The sequence below is a fragment of the Oryctolagus cuniculus genome, chromosome 2 (genome assembly GCF_051225735.1).
Source record: "Oryctolagus cuniculus isolate XC-2025 breed Fujian yellow rabbit chromosome 2, ASM5122573v1, whole genome shotgun sequence".
Lineage (NCBI taxonomy): Eukaryota > Metazoa > Chordata > Mammalia > Lagomorpha > Leporidae > Oryctolagus > Oryctolagus cuniculus.
This window is the reverse complement of record NC_142868.1, coordinates 180,565,278-180,580,150: the sequence shown is the minus strand read 5'-3', so window position 1 is coordinate 180,580,150 and position 14,873 is coordinate 180,565,278. Positions and strand designations below refer to the sequence as shown.

At 58.5% G+C, this 14,873-nt stretch overlaps 3 protein-coding genes across 10 annotated transcripts; 1 reads left to right on the top strand and 2 right to left on the bottom strand.

Annotated features, from left to right (window-relative positions):
* Positions 1–497: 497 nt before the first annotated feature.
* EIF2B4 (eukaryotic translation initiation factor 2B subunit delta) lies at positions 498–5,178 on the bottom strand (the record flags this gene model as incomplete). Its single annotated transcript, NM_001082772.2, is given in 13 exon segments — positions 498–739; positions 848–1,028; positions 1,428–1,605; positions 1,715–1,842; positions 2,097–2,199; positions 2,547–2,623; positions 2,813–2,927; positions 3,163–3,254; positions 3,593–3,675; positions 3,947–4,150; positions 4,334–4,469; positions 4,726–4,769; positions 5,140–5,178. Coding segments are annotated over 13 exon segments (1,580 nt in total), but the record flags the coding sequence as incomplete, so codon positions are not given.
* Positions 5,179–5,478: 300 nt separating this feature from the next.
* SNX17 (sorting nexin 17) lies at positions 5,479–11,052 on the top strand. Of its 4 annotated transcripts, none has more exons than XM_008254600.5 (15): positions 5,479–5,662; positions 6,117–6,191; positions 7,192–7,309; positions 7,786–7,850; positions 8,152–8,262; positions 8,375–8,465; positions 8,575–8,662; positions 8,894–8,963; positions 9,235–9,327; positions 9,423–9,626; positions 9,768–9,893; positions 10,042–10,119; positions 10,251–10,325; positions 10,415–10,456; positions 10,542–11,052. In XM_008254600.5, the coding sequence occupies exons 1-15, from the start codon at positions 5,600–5,602 to the stop codon at positions 10,653–10,655; spliced, it is 1,413 nt and encodes a 470-aa protein (XP_008252822.1). In that variant the 5' UTR covers positions 5,479–5,599; the 3' UTR covers positions 10,656–11,052. The 4 variants fall into 4 exon arrangements, with proteins under 4 accessions (XP_008252822.1, XP_017196346.1, XP_089182770.1 ...); XM_017340857.4 differs by having other exon boundaries at positions 6,117–6,318; XM_089326644.1 differs by lacking the exon at positions 7,192–7,309.
* A 111-nt stretch (positions 11,053–11,163) lies between these two features.
* On the bottom strand, positions 11,164–14,804 carry ZNF513 (zinc finger protein 513). Of its 5 annotated transcripts, none has more exons than XR_016229525.1 (5): positions 14,363–14,516; positions 13,964–14,119; positions 12,841–13,011; positions 12,424–12,575; positions 11,164–12,333 (listed from the first exon to the last, which is right to left on the bottom strand). XR_016229525.1 is itself a non-coding variant. In XM_051843073.3 (4 exons), exons 2-4 carry the CDS (start codon positions 13,986–13,988, stop codon positions 11,507–11,509), a joined length of 1,440 nt encoding a protein of 479 aa, XP_051699033.2. In that variant the 5' UTR covers positions 13,989–14,119; positions 14,657–14,804; the 3' UTR covers positions 11,164–11,506. The 5 variants fall into 5 exon arrangements, 3 of the variants coding, with proteins under 3 accessions (XP_051699033.2, XP_017196344.2, XP_089182769.1); XR_016229526.1 differs by having other exon boundaries at positions 12,424–12,572; XM_051843073.3 differs by lacking the exon at positions 14,363–14,516 and adding an exon at positions 14,657–14,804 and having other exon boundaries at positions 12,424–13,011.
* Positions 14,805–14,873: the final 69 nt, after the last annotated feature.

Genomic DNA, 14,873 nt, shown 5'->3' with positions numbered 1-14,873 from the left:
CACTGATGATTTGGATGGTTTTGGTCACCCTACTGAACCTCACTTTCACCCCAAAGCACTAGCATGGATCTAGTCACCTGACAGTCTCGCGAGCCTTTGAGGCTGGTGGCGGTGATAAGAGGGGTTGGGGAGGGGCAGGTGTTGTGGCGCAGCAGATTAAGCCACTGCTTGGGATGCCCACATCCCACACTGGAGTTCCTGGTTGAATCCTGGCTACTCTGCTTCCCATTCACCTTGCTCTAATGTACCAAGCAGGCAGCAAAGGATGGCCCAATGTTTGCGCCCCTCCCCCCTGCTCTGTGAAAGACCTGGGTGGAGCTCCTGGCTCCTGGCTTTGGACTGAATGGACATCTGGCAAGTGAACCAGATGACCCTATTTATTTTTTATTTCAAAGAAAGAAATAAATCTTAAAAAAAAAGAGCGAGCGAGTGAGTTAGGAGGTCTGACTCCTTCCTTACGTGGTGGAGACAGTAAGATACAAAGGCCGGAGAGCTGCTTAGGAAGAGGGAGCACGTCCTTTATTGACCCGGCTTCCCTGTCACTGGTCACTGCTCTTGACTCGTAGGACAACAGGAACAGAACTACAAGGGATCATCCCCAGCTCTGTGATCACCAGATCCACGAGCTCAGGCGGCGTGACATCATAGACGAGATTCAGCAACCGGAGGGATGGGTGGCTCTGCCAGTTCGCCAGGGCTACGTGATCCCCCCGCTCACACTGCAGGTCGTCAGGGTCATCTGTAACAGGAGGCACCCATCAAGTCCTTTTAGAAAAGCAGCACTTTAACCTCCCCTCTCCCTCCCCAACTTTCTCAGGTTCCTGGAAGCTTCTCTCTGCCCCCTTACCTAGCTCATTGGAGACAAAGGCATCAGTCTGTACACGCTCACAGAACTTGTATGTTTCACAACAGACCAGCACTGGCACATTGTGGGCGCGAGCCACCAGGGCCAGCTGTGCTGTCCCCACCCGCGACATCACAGATCCATTGGCCAGGAGTGCGTGAGCTCCCAAGAGCACTTTAGAAACCTGTTTGTTTTGGAGAATGAAGAAAAGGAACGGGAAAAAAGTCATGCTGTATCATTGCAGAGGAAGTCCCCACTTCTGCCCTGGAGAGCAGTGAAAAGACAAGTAATAAACCTTAATGATGGCTCTCCTTGGAGAACCCCTGACCACGGACTCCCCAGCCTCCCGCTAAATGTAAGTGACTTTGGCCTGTTCCCTCGAGGTGGTTACTAACACAGTACAGTGTTCTTGTGGTTGTGACACTGTGCTACAGCGTGCTGCAGGTGTGTTTCCTAGTAAACAGAAACAGGGCTATACAAGTCTATTATTTCTGAATAACTGGAACCTTAGGGAGGGAGAGTTATCTGTACGTTACTAGGCCTTTTTATCTCTAACGTTGGAGTCTCTTTCCTCTGTCCTCACCTCTGGGAGCACGTAAGAGGCTGCAGGAATCAGCAGGTAGGAGGCAGGGACCCCTGCACGGACCAGAAAGCGGAGCATGTGCCTTCCCTCCAGCCGGGGCCGGCTGTCCACCACCACCACTCGGAACTTGCGGCCCTCGGACCACGCCTCCTGAAGGATCCGTGACACGAGAGATGAGCTAGAGTGAAGGGAGAGAGGCACGCAGCTGGAATGGCACTGACCGACGACCAGCTCTCCGCCCCCGTACACCACGCCACCCCCGCTGTCTCACGGCGCCTGAGCCGTACCAGCCGTACACCAGGATCACATCCCCGTTACTGATCTTCTTGGAAGCAAAGCGCAGAATTGCCTGAGCGGCGAGCACGATCTTCTCCTGCACATACCGGTCAGCTGCTGCCTGAAGCTCCGCCTTGGCCTAGAGGGAGCGGGCGAGGCGCTGAGGGGACGAGACGGACGCACGGCTTCCCGGGGAGATCGTGCTGGACGCAGAATGGGGACCCAACCAGCCCCCAAAGGGAGCCCAAAGGGGCAAGAGTCAGGCCACCCAAGCACTTCCTTAACCCATGGGCCCAGGCAGAACGGCTTATGTGGGTCTCCCTAGGAGTCCGCAACGTGTTTTCTGACTCCAGCCCCGGGTGTATGCCTTTCTCCTTCCTCGTAACTCATCACCTCCTCTTCCCGCTTGGTGCTGCTCACTCCAGTGATCTCCTTGTTAAGGAACTTGATGGCATTGTACATGCTTGCCGACAGGGGGCGGCACTGAGTCAGGAAGCTACAACGACAATACCAAAAAGGGCTTCTGAAAGTTCATGGAAAATGGGAATTAAAGATGAGGTTTATTTTGGTGCCGAAACGTTCTGAAAGCCATGCATCCCATTTTCCACATACTTTCTGAAGACCTCTCACGTGCATCGGTTTCAAAAGGCTTTAGCACCAAAATAAGCTGATGGTTTCCACAGACTTTCCTTACATACAACATGAAAGACTTTCACACTGAAACACATTTCTTTAAAGAGAAAACAGAGATCGGGCAAATGAAGGGAGAGTGACGGAGCAAGAGGCGTATAAGAAAAGGACTGGGGGAGAGGGGCGCGGCCCTGGAGCACTTGTCCTCCTTACCAGATGTAGGGTTTGAGTTTATTCACCAGATCCCGGGAGAGCTCCTCATTGGGCGGCGTCGTGTAATCCTGAATCACCTACAGAGTGCACAAGGGGGTCAGCAGAGCGCCCCCTAGAGGAGCTCTCTGAGAGGGAGGCAGGGACCAGCTTCTGCGGGTAGAACCATCCCCTTTGCCCCAGAGATCACCCTGGGTGAGAAGGCAGGGCGGTGTTAGGTGTTGGCGAGGGTGTGGCTGGGATACAAAGGAGAGAAGGACAAGGCCTACCTGCTGCAAGGCCCGGAGTAGGGCAATACACCGGGCGTTGGAGCCACTGATCAGGCCCTGGGAGTACTGCAGGCCGAGTCGCACCATGGCTGGGTGGATCACAGAGGATGGGATGCTGATGGGATGGCGGTGTCACAGACTTTGCCAGGGGGCTTGAGCACCTACTGCCCACGGGCCCCTGAGGAAAAGGAACGCCCTTCACCGGCACAGACTTTCCCGTGCCCTTTTGGGTTTCGCCTTGGGTTCAGACTTCTTCCCACAGACCCCATCTCGAATCCCCAGACACGGTCAATTCAGGGTTACGAAAATCCCCCAGACTTCATGGAGACAACGGGTTCCCAGGCTCCTACCTCATGTACTGTGTCAGAGAGTTCTGTCTGCTGTACTGGGGGAGGTGGGAGAAGAGACTGACTTTGGATCCATAGTCCTTCCGTGTAGGAACCTTGACAAAACAGGACAGACTAGTGGCACACAGTTTTAAACTTACGGGACGAGGCTGGGACGGAGGTGAATAGTGAGCCTTCTTTGACCCAAATACCCATCCTTCTCCCAGGTCCCACTGTGCCCCAAGCTCCCTCTGCTAGGGCTGGGGAAGGGCCATGAGGAGATCTGCAACGTCATTCACAGGCCACACAAAAGGATCCACTTAGAAATGAGCCTGCTTTAGATCTGCTGAATTTCAGGTCCCGAGTGCAGCTGCCTTGGCAGGGCCGGGCCACGACTTCACTGGCCTTACGCGGCCCAGGCGCTTTCTGGCCCTGCACTACACCCACTTCCTACCTGCTGTCGCTCTGACTTTCTGACAAGCCTTCTCAGCAGTGTGGGGTCATCAGCCTGGGTGTGCTCGGTGAGACGCTTCCCTCCTAAAACATAATGACCGTGCTTTCAAGACAGCGCAGGTTTTGAAACGTGTCATTTGTCCTTACAACACAATAGGGCACCAAGAAAAACAGGATGGGGGTGGAGAAGGCAGGGGAGAACAGGGAGAAACAGGCGTCAGAACGGAGTTGGGGGGAAAACTTTGAACTTTGGGTTCCAAGGTGAGAATGGGAGCAGAGAGCTGTTTTACGATGAGGACCCGTGAGCTGGCACAGAACCGGGAGTAACTGGGTGTCTGAATGGAACAGAAGATACCTGCGGGGGCTTCTCCAGCCGTGCTGGGGGAGGCCTGCGGGGGTGGCCCTCCTTGCTCCCCTTTCCTGGCCTGCTTCAGGGCCCGCTCCGCCTCCTGCTTGGCTCGCCTCTCAGCCCGCAGCTCAGCCTTAGTCCGGCCAGCTGGAACTTTCTCACCAGGAGTGCTGGACTGACTGCCAGGTCCTGGCGCTTCTCTGGCTGGGCCTATTCAAGGTACAAGGAAGAGGTGACCCAGCCAGGCAAGGGGGACCTACACCCTGGCCAAAGCTTCTCTCCCTGTTTATCCACACCTTTTCGCTTTCCACCTTGCCCAAACTAGTTTGTCTCCCAGGCTCCACACCCCAGTCCTTAAAAAAAAAAAAAAAAAAAAAAAAAAAGACGCGGCACCTGGACACTGGGCTGCTGACACAGCAGAGGCAGTGTCCACGTCCGTCCCCTTTTCCTCTTTCCGTTTCTTCTTCTGCTGTTTCTTTTCCTTCCGAAGCTGCAGCTTCTCTTCTTGGGTCATCTCCTTCCCCCCTGCCTGGGACAAACACAGCACGCTGTGAACACAGTGAAGCCCCACGACCGAAGCTTACCGAATTCCCACGAGGCGCAGTCCCCGAGCCTCCCGAACTGCCCCAAATTCCCTGCTACAAGCTTCCGCGCCTCCAGAGGGGCTAGGGGTCGAAGGGACTCTGTGAAATCTCCTGTCGCGACTTAGAAGTAAACCGGCACGGACCAGACCCAGCTTCCAGAGCGGCGGCTGACAGGCGGCGTGGGAGGACCGGCTCACTCACCCCGGGCCGAGCAGAAAGCTCCGCCTTCATGCCGGATCCCGAGTCTGCATCAGAAAACAGGGCACACAGTGAGCCGGAGAGGCTCCGGCAGGGCTGGGGGGCACTGGTCCTCGGCGCCGCCGGCTGCTGGGTTGGCATGACCACGGCTCCGCCGCCGCGCGCCGGCCAGCCGGGGACCCGCGTGGGGACGCACTGCGCGGCGGGATCAAAGCCAAGGCGCGGGGGAGGGACAGAGGCGGGGTCACCCACCCTCCCGCAGACACCCGCCGCCGGGGCGCGGTGCGGGGCTGCGTCCCAGAGTCGCGCGTGGCGCCGGAACGGAACCAGAGGGCCCAAAGCAGCTCCAGGCCCCGCGCCACCCGCCCGGAGCCGGTCGGCCCGCGTACCTGTTGGGGCGCCCGGCCCTTCACTCACCCTCGCGAACGGCCACAGCCACAGCAGCCATCGTTCTGCGTCCTGGGCTCCGCCCGCCGGGTCAGAGGGCCGTCCCAAGGCCTGGCTCGGCGGTCGCCGGGACTACAGTGCCACCCGGGCCGGAGGCTGAGACGCCGACACCCGCCGCGCACAGCCCCGGGCGGACTACAAACTCCGTCGGGCACTGGGTCCCCGCCCCGGAATACGGGTCGCGAGGAGGGCCATCTTCAGTTTGGGCGCTCAGTCCGGAAAGCCTCCTCCTGCGCTGTGGACTACATTTCCCGGCATGCCAGGGGCGCGGCTCCCATAGAGCCGACGTCCAACCGCCTTTCCTCCTCCGATCTCAAGCGCCCAAAATGGCGAGTGAGGCGGCGGGGACGCGCTGAGTGGCGGAGGCGAGCGTGCAGAGCCGCTGCGGGCCTCACAGTCTGGAGCCCAGCCGGGCCCTGCCGCTGGGAACATGCACTTTTCCATTCCTGAAACCGAGTCCCGCAGCGGGGACAGCGGCGGCTCCGCCTACGTGGTGAGGAGCGGCCGGAGCCGGGCCGGGCAGGGGCGGGGATAACGGGCCCGAGCCCTCTCCGGGCGGCTTCGCAGGCCTGGCCGCCGCCCGCAGGGCCTGGTCTTGAGCCACTGACCCCCGACGGCCTCGCTGGGAGCCTATCGCGTGGGTCAGGCTCGTACACAGGTCGTCCCAGCACCTCTAGGTCTTTTCGTTCGGCCGCTCGCCTCCCCCAGCTAGGCCGCGGCTTCTGTGGTGGGCACCGCTGGCCCCTTGGGGAGGGAGATTGCTGTACAAGGGGCCTAGCTTGCGCCTTTCTGGTGCTTCTGCGTTGGGACCTGGTCCCGGAGGAAGCAGGCTGACCAGCCCTCGGGAGAATCTCGGCGCATTACTCAGACTGAGCTGTGCCAAGCAACTTCCGGCCAGGGTTCTGGACGACGACCCTAAAAGAGCTTGCCTGCTTTTGTGTCCTCAGGCCTATAACATTCACGTGAATGGAGTCCTGCACTGTCGGGTGCGCTACAGCCAGCTCCTGGGGCTGCACGAGCAGGTGGGACCAGCACCCCTGCCTTGAGACAGCTTCGAGCCCTTTCCTGCATACGAGCACCAGTATATCCCTCTCCCCTTCATCGTGTCTGCCCATTCGCTGCAGTCTGTAGTCCCTGCCACAGGGGAAGGTGGGGGACTTTATCTTACCTCTGACATTCCCGGGAAGCTCCCTAAGAGGCCTGCTGTCTGCCACAGCGACTCCCCCTTGCTCCCCTCGCAGCCTGCTCCCGGCTTCTCTGCCCCTCTTTCAGCCTTTACCCTTGCATGGAGACACCGCGCCCTCGCACCCGGCTGCCTGCGTGCGTGCCTTCTGCCACCTGAGCTGCAGCTCCAGATTCTCTCCCCTGCTTTTACAAACCCTTCACCGATTTCCTTGTGCATTCCTTGGCTCATGTCAGCGGGCGTGGGTGCTCCAGTTATCCTCACGTACCTGTAATGTGATGTCTCTGTGCCTTCCTCACCAGACTGCGAACTCTGTACTTAACTCAGTAGAGAGTCTCGGATCCACTGATGATAGTTCGTTGTGCTACTCTGAGCAAGTTACCTGATTACTTTAGGCCTCAGGTTCTGCAGCTGCACGTTGGATTCCTGGATCTGCAAAGGCCTTTTCAGGGCCCAGATACTTTGTAAACGTGCCTAGCTAGCGCTTAACTATGTGTGCACTTTAGTTTTTCTGAAAAGCCCTTTGCTTCCAGTGAAGGTGGTTCCAGTGAACAGTGTTGCTAGATAAGCGAGGGGCTTCTTAGGTCCTGGCCCCGTACAGACCCGCTCCATCATGTGGGGGGGGGCTGACTTCGTCACAGGAAGGTAACAACGCCTATGTAGGACAGCCCCCTGGAGACGCCGCCCCCGCCAAAGGGACTGCTTCCCGGGTGACAGGGTAGACAGGGGAGCAGGGACCCAGGGAAGGGAATGGGAGCCCAAGAGAACATTGTTGAGTCTCCATCGCCTCTTCTCATTTCCTATGTTTATGCGAAGGGTTTATCTCTTTCTCTAAATAGCTTCGGAAGGAGTATGGGGCCAATGTGCTTCCTGCATTCCCCCCAAAGAAGCTTTTCTCTCTGACACCTGCTGAGGTAGAACAGAGGAGAGAGCAGTTAGAGAAGTACATGCAAGCTGGTGAGTGCTTGGAGGGCACTGCAGACTGAGGACTATGGGGAAGGTCCCACGTTCGTTTCCAAATCTGGGCAACTGCTAACTTGATCTGTTATTTAATTAGCCAAGTAAATAGTCTGCAAGGACGTGAAACTCTATATACTGGCAAAGCAGTTTGGGTACTAACATCTCCGAGAAATACCTAAAGCTAGACTTTAAGCAACTTAGATTGGTGGGGAGAACTTAATCTGTATCCGATGTGCTTTAGATTAACATCATTGTTATTTCCCTAGTTCTGTAGACTGGACTCAACTAGATGGCAGCCAAGGGTGGGGCAGGTGAAGAATTTATGCAAACAGTGAGTGAGGTGAGGCCAGCTGGGGATGTGGCAGGCCACCATCAGCCCAGGAAAGGGGGTCGGGGGGCACCTACTAAGAGGAGGACTGGGGGAGCCAGGCATGCTTCCTGAGGTAGGAGAACGTCGCTCTCTTGTTCCACAGTTCGACAGGACCCTTTGCTTGGGAGCAGTGAGACCTTCAATAGTTTCTTACGGCGGGCACAACAGGTAAGGTTTTGGATGGGATCAAGGTTTAAGGGAAGGGCTTTGTGGGAGAATGATGTGGCTACAAGAGGAGCCATCCTGGCAGGTTGGTTTTTGTTTTTTTGTTTGTTTGTTTTGTTTTGTTTTTTTAAATGACGTGTCTGCTTTACCAATGAAGTCAAGGAAGCCCTAGCCTGTGTTTAAGTGGCTGAGGACAAAGACACCAGAGGGCTCTGAACATGAGAGTTGGGGATGGGGTCACGGTTGGGCTCTGGGCGAGGGTTAACAAGGCAGTGGCTGCCACGCCCACGGATGCTCGCGACAGGAGACACAACAGGTCCCCACGGAGGAGGTCTCCTTGGAAGTACTGCTCAGCAACGGGCAGAAGGTCCTGGTCAGCGTGCTAACTTCCGATCAGACCGACGATGTCCTGGAGGTGAGGTGCTTGTTTGGCGCTGCCCTCGTCCCCTTCCACCCCAGGGTCTCAGGTTCGGAGGTGACTAGGGCCATCCAACATGGTAACCCATCCTCCCGGTCCCTGTCCCCAGGCTGTGGCTGCAAAGCTTGATCTTCCAGATGACTTGATTGGATACTTTAGCCTCTTCCTAGTTCGAGAAAAAGAGGATGGAGCCATTTCCTGTGAGTCTCTCTGTCCTCTGCAGCTTCCTGTGCTTCCCCGACCCAAACGGAGCATTTCCTCAAGTTGCTGCTTTCTTGAGCCCCACGACATTTCCCTTTTAACCCACAGTTGTACGGAAGTTGCAAGAGTTCGAGCTGCCTTACGTGTCTGTTACCAGTCTTCGGAGTCAAGAGTATAAGATTGTGCTAAGGAAGAGGTCAGGGCTGGACCCGGGGGAGGGGGCAGGGGAGGGTGCTGGATTGGGTTATGGGGCCACAAACGGAGACAGATTCATCTGGACAAGGGAGTAGTGCTGGCTGTTTCTACCAGGCCTCCCACGCTTCCTCCCACGATGTGACCATTAGCCCCTGACAGCCCCAGTTTCCCATCCTATCTCTTGCTTTACCCCGCTCAGCCCATTACCCCTCTCCACCCCTTGGCCTCACAGTTATTGGGACTCTGCCTATGACGACGATGTCATGGAGAACCGGGTTGGCCTGAACCTGCTTTATGCTCAGGTGAGCTTGGAGCTGCCTCAGAACCCCTCCCCTAAAAATGAGTCTGGTGTCCCACTCTCTCATGAAAACTCCCGTCCTTGTCTAGTTGATGAGGAAGTTCTAGAGAACTGTTCGGCTTGTGACACAACTACTCCTCCCACTTTATAAGCAGATAAGGTCCAGGACTCATTGCAGAGAAGTGTGGGGCTTAAGTCAGGCTGTACAGAAAGAACTGGACGCTACCTGAGATGGCTGACTGGGAGCCCCACCCCCACCCTTGTCTCTGCTGTAGACAGTGTCAGATATTGAGCGTGGGTGGATCCTGGTCACCAAGGAGCAGCACCGCCAGCTCAAGTCTCTGCAAGAGAAGGTCTCCAAGAAGGAGGTGAGCTCTGCCACGGTCCGCCTCTAAGGGGATCGCTGTATCTGGACTGCTCTGCTCCCTCTCCTGACCTGCCACACACGGTGACTGTTTTCCAGTTCCTACGGCTGGCCCAGACCCTCAGGCACTACGGCTACCTGCGCTTCGATGCCTGTGTGGCTGACTTCCCCGAGAAGGACTGCCCCGTGGTGGTGAGCGCAGGCAACAGTGAGCTCAGCCTCCAGCTCCGCCTGCCTGGCCAGCAACTCCGAGAAGGCTCCTTCCGGGTCACCCGCATGCGGTGCTGGCGGGTCACCTCCTCTGTGAGTCGGGGTAGGAAGGGGCGGCCTTCAGGAATGGAGGCTAGGCAAGCTTTGAGCTTAAGAAATGGGCCACAGCGGTTCAGGAAGGCAGGCAAGTTGGTCAGAAGGAACCCGGCCAGCTGACTTCCCTTCCTCCTCCAGGTGCCACTGCCCAGTGGAGGCACGAGCAGCCCTGGCCGGGGCCGGGGTGAAGTACGCCTGGAACTGGCTTTTGAATACCTCATGAGCAAGGATCGGTTACAGTGGGTCACCATCACCAGCCCCCAGGTGTGAGCCCACCCTCAGACCTCCTCTGGAGCCACTTAGATACCCAAATCTAGGGCTTCCAGGCCTCCATGTGAGTGGAAGCCCACGTGGGGGGGCCTGGGCGCAGGATGACCACGGTGGTCAGGCTGAGCTCTCGTCTTGCCCTCAGGCCATCATGATGAGCATCTGCTTACAGTCCATGGTGGACGAGCTGATGGTGAAGAAATCTGGCGGCAGCATCCGAAAGGTCAGCAGAGCAAGCCCAGGCTGTGTGTGCTCTCCCTCCCCTTCGTCCCAGGTTGTGGCTGGAGCAGGGAAGCCACTGGGCTGCTAAAGGGAGAGCTGCCCTCAGTCGGCACCTTCTGTCTCTGTCCCCAGATGCTCCGCCGGCGGGTGGGGGGCACGCTGAGACGCTCAGACAGCCAGCAAGCAGTGAAGTCCCCGCCACTGCTGGTAAGTGCCAGCCTTGGATAGTAAGCTGGCTCCCAGCCTTGCCTGCCCTCCCCCAGCCTGACACCTCTGCCTTCTTCTCCCCTCCTCAGGAGTCACCCGATGCCAGCCGGGAGTCCATGATCAAACTCTCAGTGAGTGACAGGCTTGGTGAGGTTGGTGTGTGCAGGGGATGCGCAGGCTCCAGCCCTCTGACCCCCACCCCTACCTCTGTTACAGAGCAAGCTGAGTGCCGTGAGCTTGCGGGGGATTGGCAGTCCCAGCACAGACGCCAGTGCCGGTGATGTCCACGGCAATTTCGCCTTCGAGGGCATTGGAGATGAGGATCTGTAATCTCCACTGCTTCGATGTCTGCCTCTCCCCCAGAGGAATTTAGAGAAACTTGCCCTGTGCCTGTGTCCCCCAAGCTTGGGGGGAGGGGGTCCCTTTCCTTCCCCCCTTCTCACTTTCCTTTTCTTTTGGCCAGGGGCCTCCTAACCCCCTTCCCTCACCCCTCTGGGCTGGCTGCACAAAGGATTGCCCCCTCTTTACACAGCTGGCCCTCGATGCCAAATTAGCATTTAGTATTTTGCACAAAGTCTAAGGGACCATGGCTGCCTGCCTTGGGGAGGAACCACAGCTCTCCCTGGGCTGCTTCTGGCTTCCCAGGGCCATGGGCCAAGGGCATGGGCAAAAGTCTGTATGGTCTGGCCCAGCTCCCCATCATTAAACTCAGCCTGATTGCTGCCTACCTCTGGTTCCCTCTCACTGCCCCTGCTTCCCCACCCCCCACAGCAAGGTCTACTGTGTTAAGGGTGATGCCAAACTGTTCTTGCCATTGCCAATTCAGCATAGACATGGCTTTGTTAGTGTTTCCTTTATTATAAAGCACTGAAATAAGTTAAATAAACAGGTGGGAGGCTGGGCAGTCCCCCAGCATTCATCCACAGCCCCTGGGAGCAGTGGCGGTGAATACAAGGCCCTCTCACTGAGCTCATGAAGTGCATCAGTCAAGGCAAGGCCCCCTGGTCCATATGAGCCCCCGCCCATGGGGTTTGGGCAGGTCCATACAGTGCCTAGGTTAGTCTGTGTGGAGCCCCTGGCCAGCGGGGGAGGAAGGAGAAGGTGACTTCTGGTCCATCTGTATATAAAACGCACAGGAGATTCAGGGCTGATTGCAGGGCCCTGAGGAAGTAGGCCCTGGTTCAGGGTGAGTCTGTGTGGAGAGCCCGGCTGCCAGCGGCACCCAGGGCTGGTGGACCCCGAGAGCTCAAAACAGAGGGTGGGCTGTGAGGTGGTGCCCAGCTCTCAGAGGCAGAGAGGCCAGGCCCTCCTGGGCCCCCGTGGCCGTGCACCTTCTGGTGGCGCTTGTAATTGTCCCAGTGGCCTGTGGTATAGGCGCAGGTGGCACAGCGGAAGGGCTTCTCGCCTGTGTGCCGCAGCATGTGGCGTTTGAGGTTCATGCTCTGGTTGCAGCTGTAGTTGCAAAGGCTACACCGAAAAGGTTTGTCACCAGAGTGGATGCGACCGTGACGCTTGAGGTTGGCCAGGTTGCCACAGGCATAGGGGCAGAGGGGACACTTGTAGGGCTTCTCTCCCGTGTGGACGCGCTGATGCCGTTTCAGGTTATCCAGATGAGCAGAGGCATAAGGACAGCGGGCGCAGCGGAAAGGCTTCTCGCCACTGTGTGTCTTCATGTGCCGGGCCAGGTGGTTGGGATAGTGAGTGGCAAAGGGACAGAGGCTACAGGCAAAGCCTTTGTCACTGGGGCCCTGGGGCCCCCCACTGGCACCCCCTCCAGCCTCTCCTCGCATGCAGCGCCCACACATGGCAGCTCCCAGCCGACTACCCTCACCCTCCTCCAGCTCTTGTCCACAGCCCCGGCAGGTCCAAGGAAACAGCAGCTCTGGCAGTGGTTCTGATCCAGTCCCACACAGGCCCTCCCCTTCACTGCGCAGCTGCCCACAGTCTGGCAGGAAACTGGCACCACCTGGTGGCACATGAAGGCTCAAATCTGGAAGGAGCAAAGCATCTGTGGGGACAAGAAGACGTGGGCTAAGAATCCAAGTCTCCTTGGGGCCACCCACCCATGTCCCAGGACCTTTGGTCGCTGGCTTTTTACCTTCAGGTCGCCGGGGCACTGCCCCCTCCTGCTCTGTGGGACTGGGAGGCCGTGTTGGTCGTGGAGCACAGCAGCGGAAGCCACAGGTCGGGCAGGGAGGAGTGGGGGGCCCTGCGTGGGTGCGCTGATGCCGCCTCAGGTTGCCCAGGCTGCTGCAGGCAAAGGGGCAGTGGGGACAGCGGTAGGGCTTCTCGCCAGTGTGGGTGCGGGTATGTCGTGTCAGGTTGACGAGCTGGGCTGAGGCGTAGGGGCAGCGGCCACAGCGGAACGGCTTCTCCCCGCTGTGTGTCTGCATGTGCCGCTTCAGGTGGCTCGAGTAGTGGGACACGAAGGCGCAGAGGCGGCATGAGTACAGTAGCCGTGGGGGCAGCGGGGGCCCCCCACCCGGCCCTCCTGCCCCACAACACGGCCCCTCACCTGTCGGCCCCCCACACAGCTGGCAGGCTGGGCCTGGCCTCTCACCCCTGGCCTCCCCTGGACCCCTGGCTGGCTCCTCAACTTCACTCTCGGCACTTAGTGCCCGGCCGCCCCCAGACTCGTCGTCACTCAGCCCGTAGGGCAGCCCAGGCCTGGGCCCCAGAGAGTCTCCTGGTGAGGCAGACAGGAGAAGCAAGGTTAGCATGGCGTAGGACCAGGCTCCACACTCTCCCTTTCCCACTTGGGGCCCCACCGTTCTCTCAGCTTTCCTGATGCCTATGGTTCCCCTGCAGTGACCCCGGGATCGTCTACCTGAGTCTGGACTAACCTAGTGAAGACGGTTAGTTGTACCCAACTCCGCTGGATGGAAAAGGATCCATGGCTCACAATGGCCCAAGGACTGAAATGAACCAGTAATGTAATTCTTGAGAAAGTAAAGTAAAACTACAAATGGCAGGGAGGCCTGAAACCGTTCTCTGAGCTCTACATTAGTATAAACCCCTTTCAGTTTGGGGCTGGTTGTAAAATAAACCTGTCTCACGGGCAGGCAAAATTCGGAGGGAAAAGCAATGAAAATAGCACACGCAGTCCCACTTGCTTGCTCTAATAACACACAGACAGTCCGTGACTTTGATAAGCATCCGCAGTGAGCAGACAGCACAGTGAGTCGGGGTAAGGGTGAAGCCAGGAACACAGGATTGTGGGGGGACTCTTAAGGGCAGAGACTAAAACTCCCCAACAGGAGCTGTGGTGCAGGTGAAGGGAAGGACAGGAGTCCCAGCTTGAGTGACTTAAGAGAAGTGGCTTCCTGAACTTAAAGTAAACATACTCAGGGAACGGACGAGGAAGGGGAACAAGGTTATTAAAAGGGCATTACGTTTTACCAGTCACTTCACGGGATTCATCCACCCTCCTGCTCATAGCACCTTTGGACCAGGCTCTAGAATTTTACCTCAACAACTGATGAAGCTGATGGAACCATCAGGCAAATGAAGTCCTCTAGCTCAGATCAACGAAAGCAGCCCCAGGCTGGGCAGGAAATGGGGCTGCTGCTCGCTGACACTAAACCCTAACCTGCCTCCCAGAAGGCTGGGGTCCCCTTAGCCAAGGCCCCCAAACCCACCTTCAGAGTCTCTCTCGAAGCCCATGAGCCGGTCGCTGGTACCATCACCCTCCTCCTCTTCCTCTTCCTCCTCGAACTCCAGATCCTGGCCTAGTAGCAAATCACTCTCCAAGACCAGGGCCCCCGGTCCTTCGTCGAGGGAGTCTTCGGGATCCACTGAAGAGGAGAGAGGGCTTGTGGACGCTCCCTCAGGAGCCGTGCCCAGCACCCGCCCCCGGGGAGCCAGCCCTCGTGCACGGGCACTTCCCGTGGTCCTTGACCCTCTCGGCTTCCCTTAGCACCACAGTGGGAAGCCCAGATCGCCGCCCCATCCCTCAGAAGTCTCCCTCCACCCTGACCTGAGCCCCACACCCCTGACCCCGGCCCGCCCCTCCCCACACAAGGCCCCTGACCCCTGACCTTTGACCCCCTCGCATTTCACGGGCTGCGGGTGGCTTTGCTTCCTTCGGGGCATCGTGACCGGCTCCAGCCCGAAGCGCCTTCGGCCTGCGGCCGCCCGGCCCCGCCCCTCCCGACTCGGCCCCCCCCCCCGCCCGCCCTTCCTCTCAGGGGCCACGGGCCGCCCCCATGCAGCGGCGCGGGCCCCGGGCAGCCCCCGGCCCTGGCCCCGGCACCCAGCTCAGGCCGCTCCCGCCGCCGCCGCCTCTTCCATTCATGGAGCCCCCTACCCCCCCTATGGAGACCAGCTGGTACCTCCGTACTCGCTTCCGCTTCCGCCGCCGCAGAGCCGCACGGGACGCGTAGTCCGCGGGGCGAACCGCGGCGAGGACGCCCGCGGCGTGACCAGGAAGTGATTGTGACGAGAGGGCGGGCGGGCCAATCCGCGGTCGGAGGCGACCCAGGCCGCCGAGCCCGGCAAGAAGCCCTGCCCGCGGCTTCAGGTTCGGGGCTGCCCGACCGTCCCTGGAGG

Coding starts and splice junctions, on each gene's coding strand:
- SNX17 (XM_008254600.5), top strand. CDS start 5,600: ATGCACTTTTCCATTCCTGAAACCGAGTCCCGCAGCGGGGACAGCGGC. Junction 7,310..7,785: donor AGAGAAGTACATGCAAGCTG/GTGAGTGCTTGG, acceptor CTTGTTCCACAG/TTCGACAGGACCCTTTGCTT. Junction 8,466..8,574: donor AGAGGATGGAGCCATTTCCT/GTGAGTCTCTCT, acceptor TTTAACCCACAG/TTGTACGGAAGTTGCAAGAG.
- ZNF513 (XM_017340855.4), bottom strand. CDS start 14,417: ATGCCCCGAAGGAAGCAAAGCCACCCGCAGCCCGTGAAATGCGAGGGG. Junction 14,120..14,362: donor GAAATGCGAGGGGGTCAAAG/GTCAGGGGTCAG, acceptor TCTCCTCTTCAG/TGGATCCCGAAGACTCCCTC. Junction 12,334..12,423: donor AGTGCCCCGGCGACCTGAAG/GTAAAAAGCCAG, acceptor TTGTCCCCACAG/ATGCTTTGCTCCTTCCAGAT.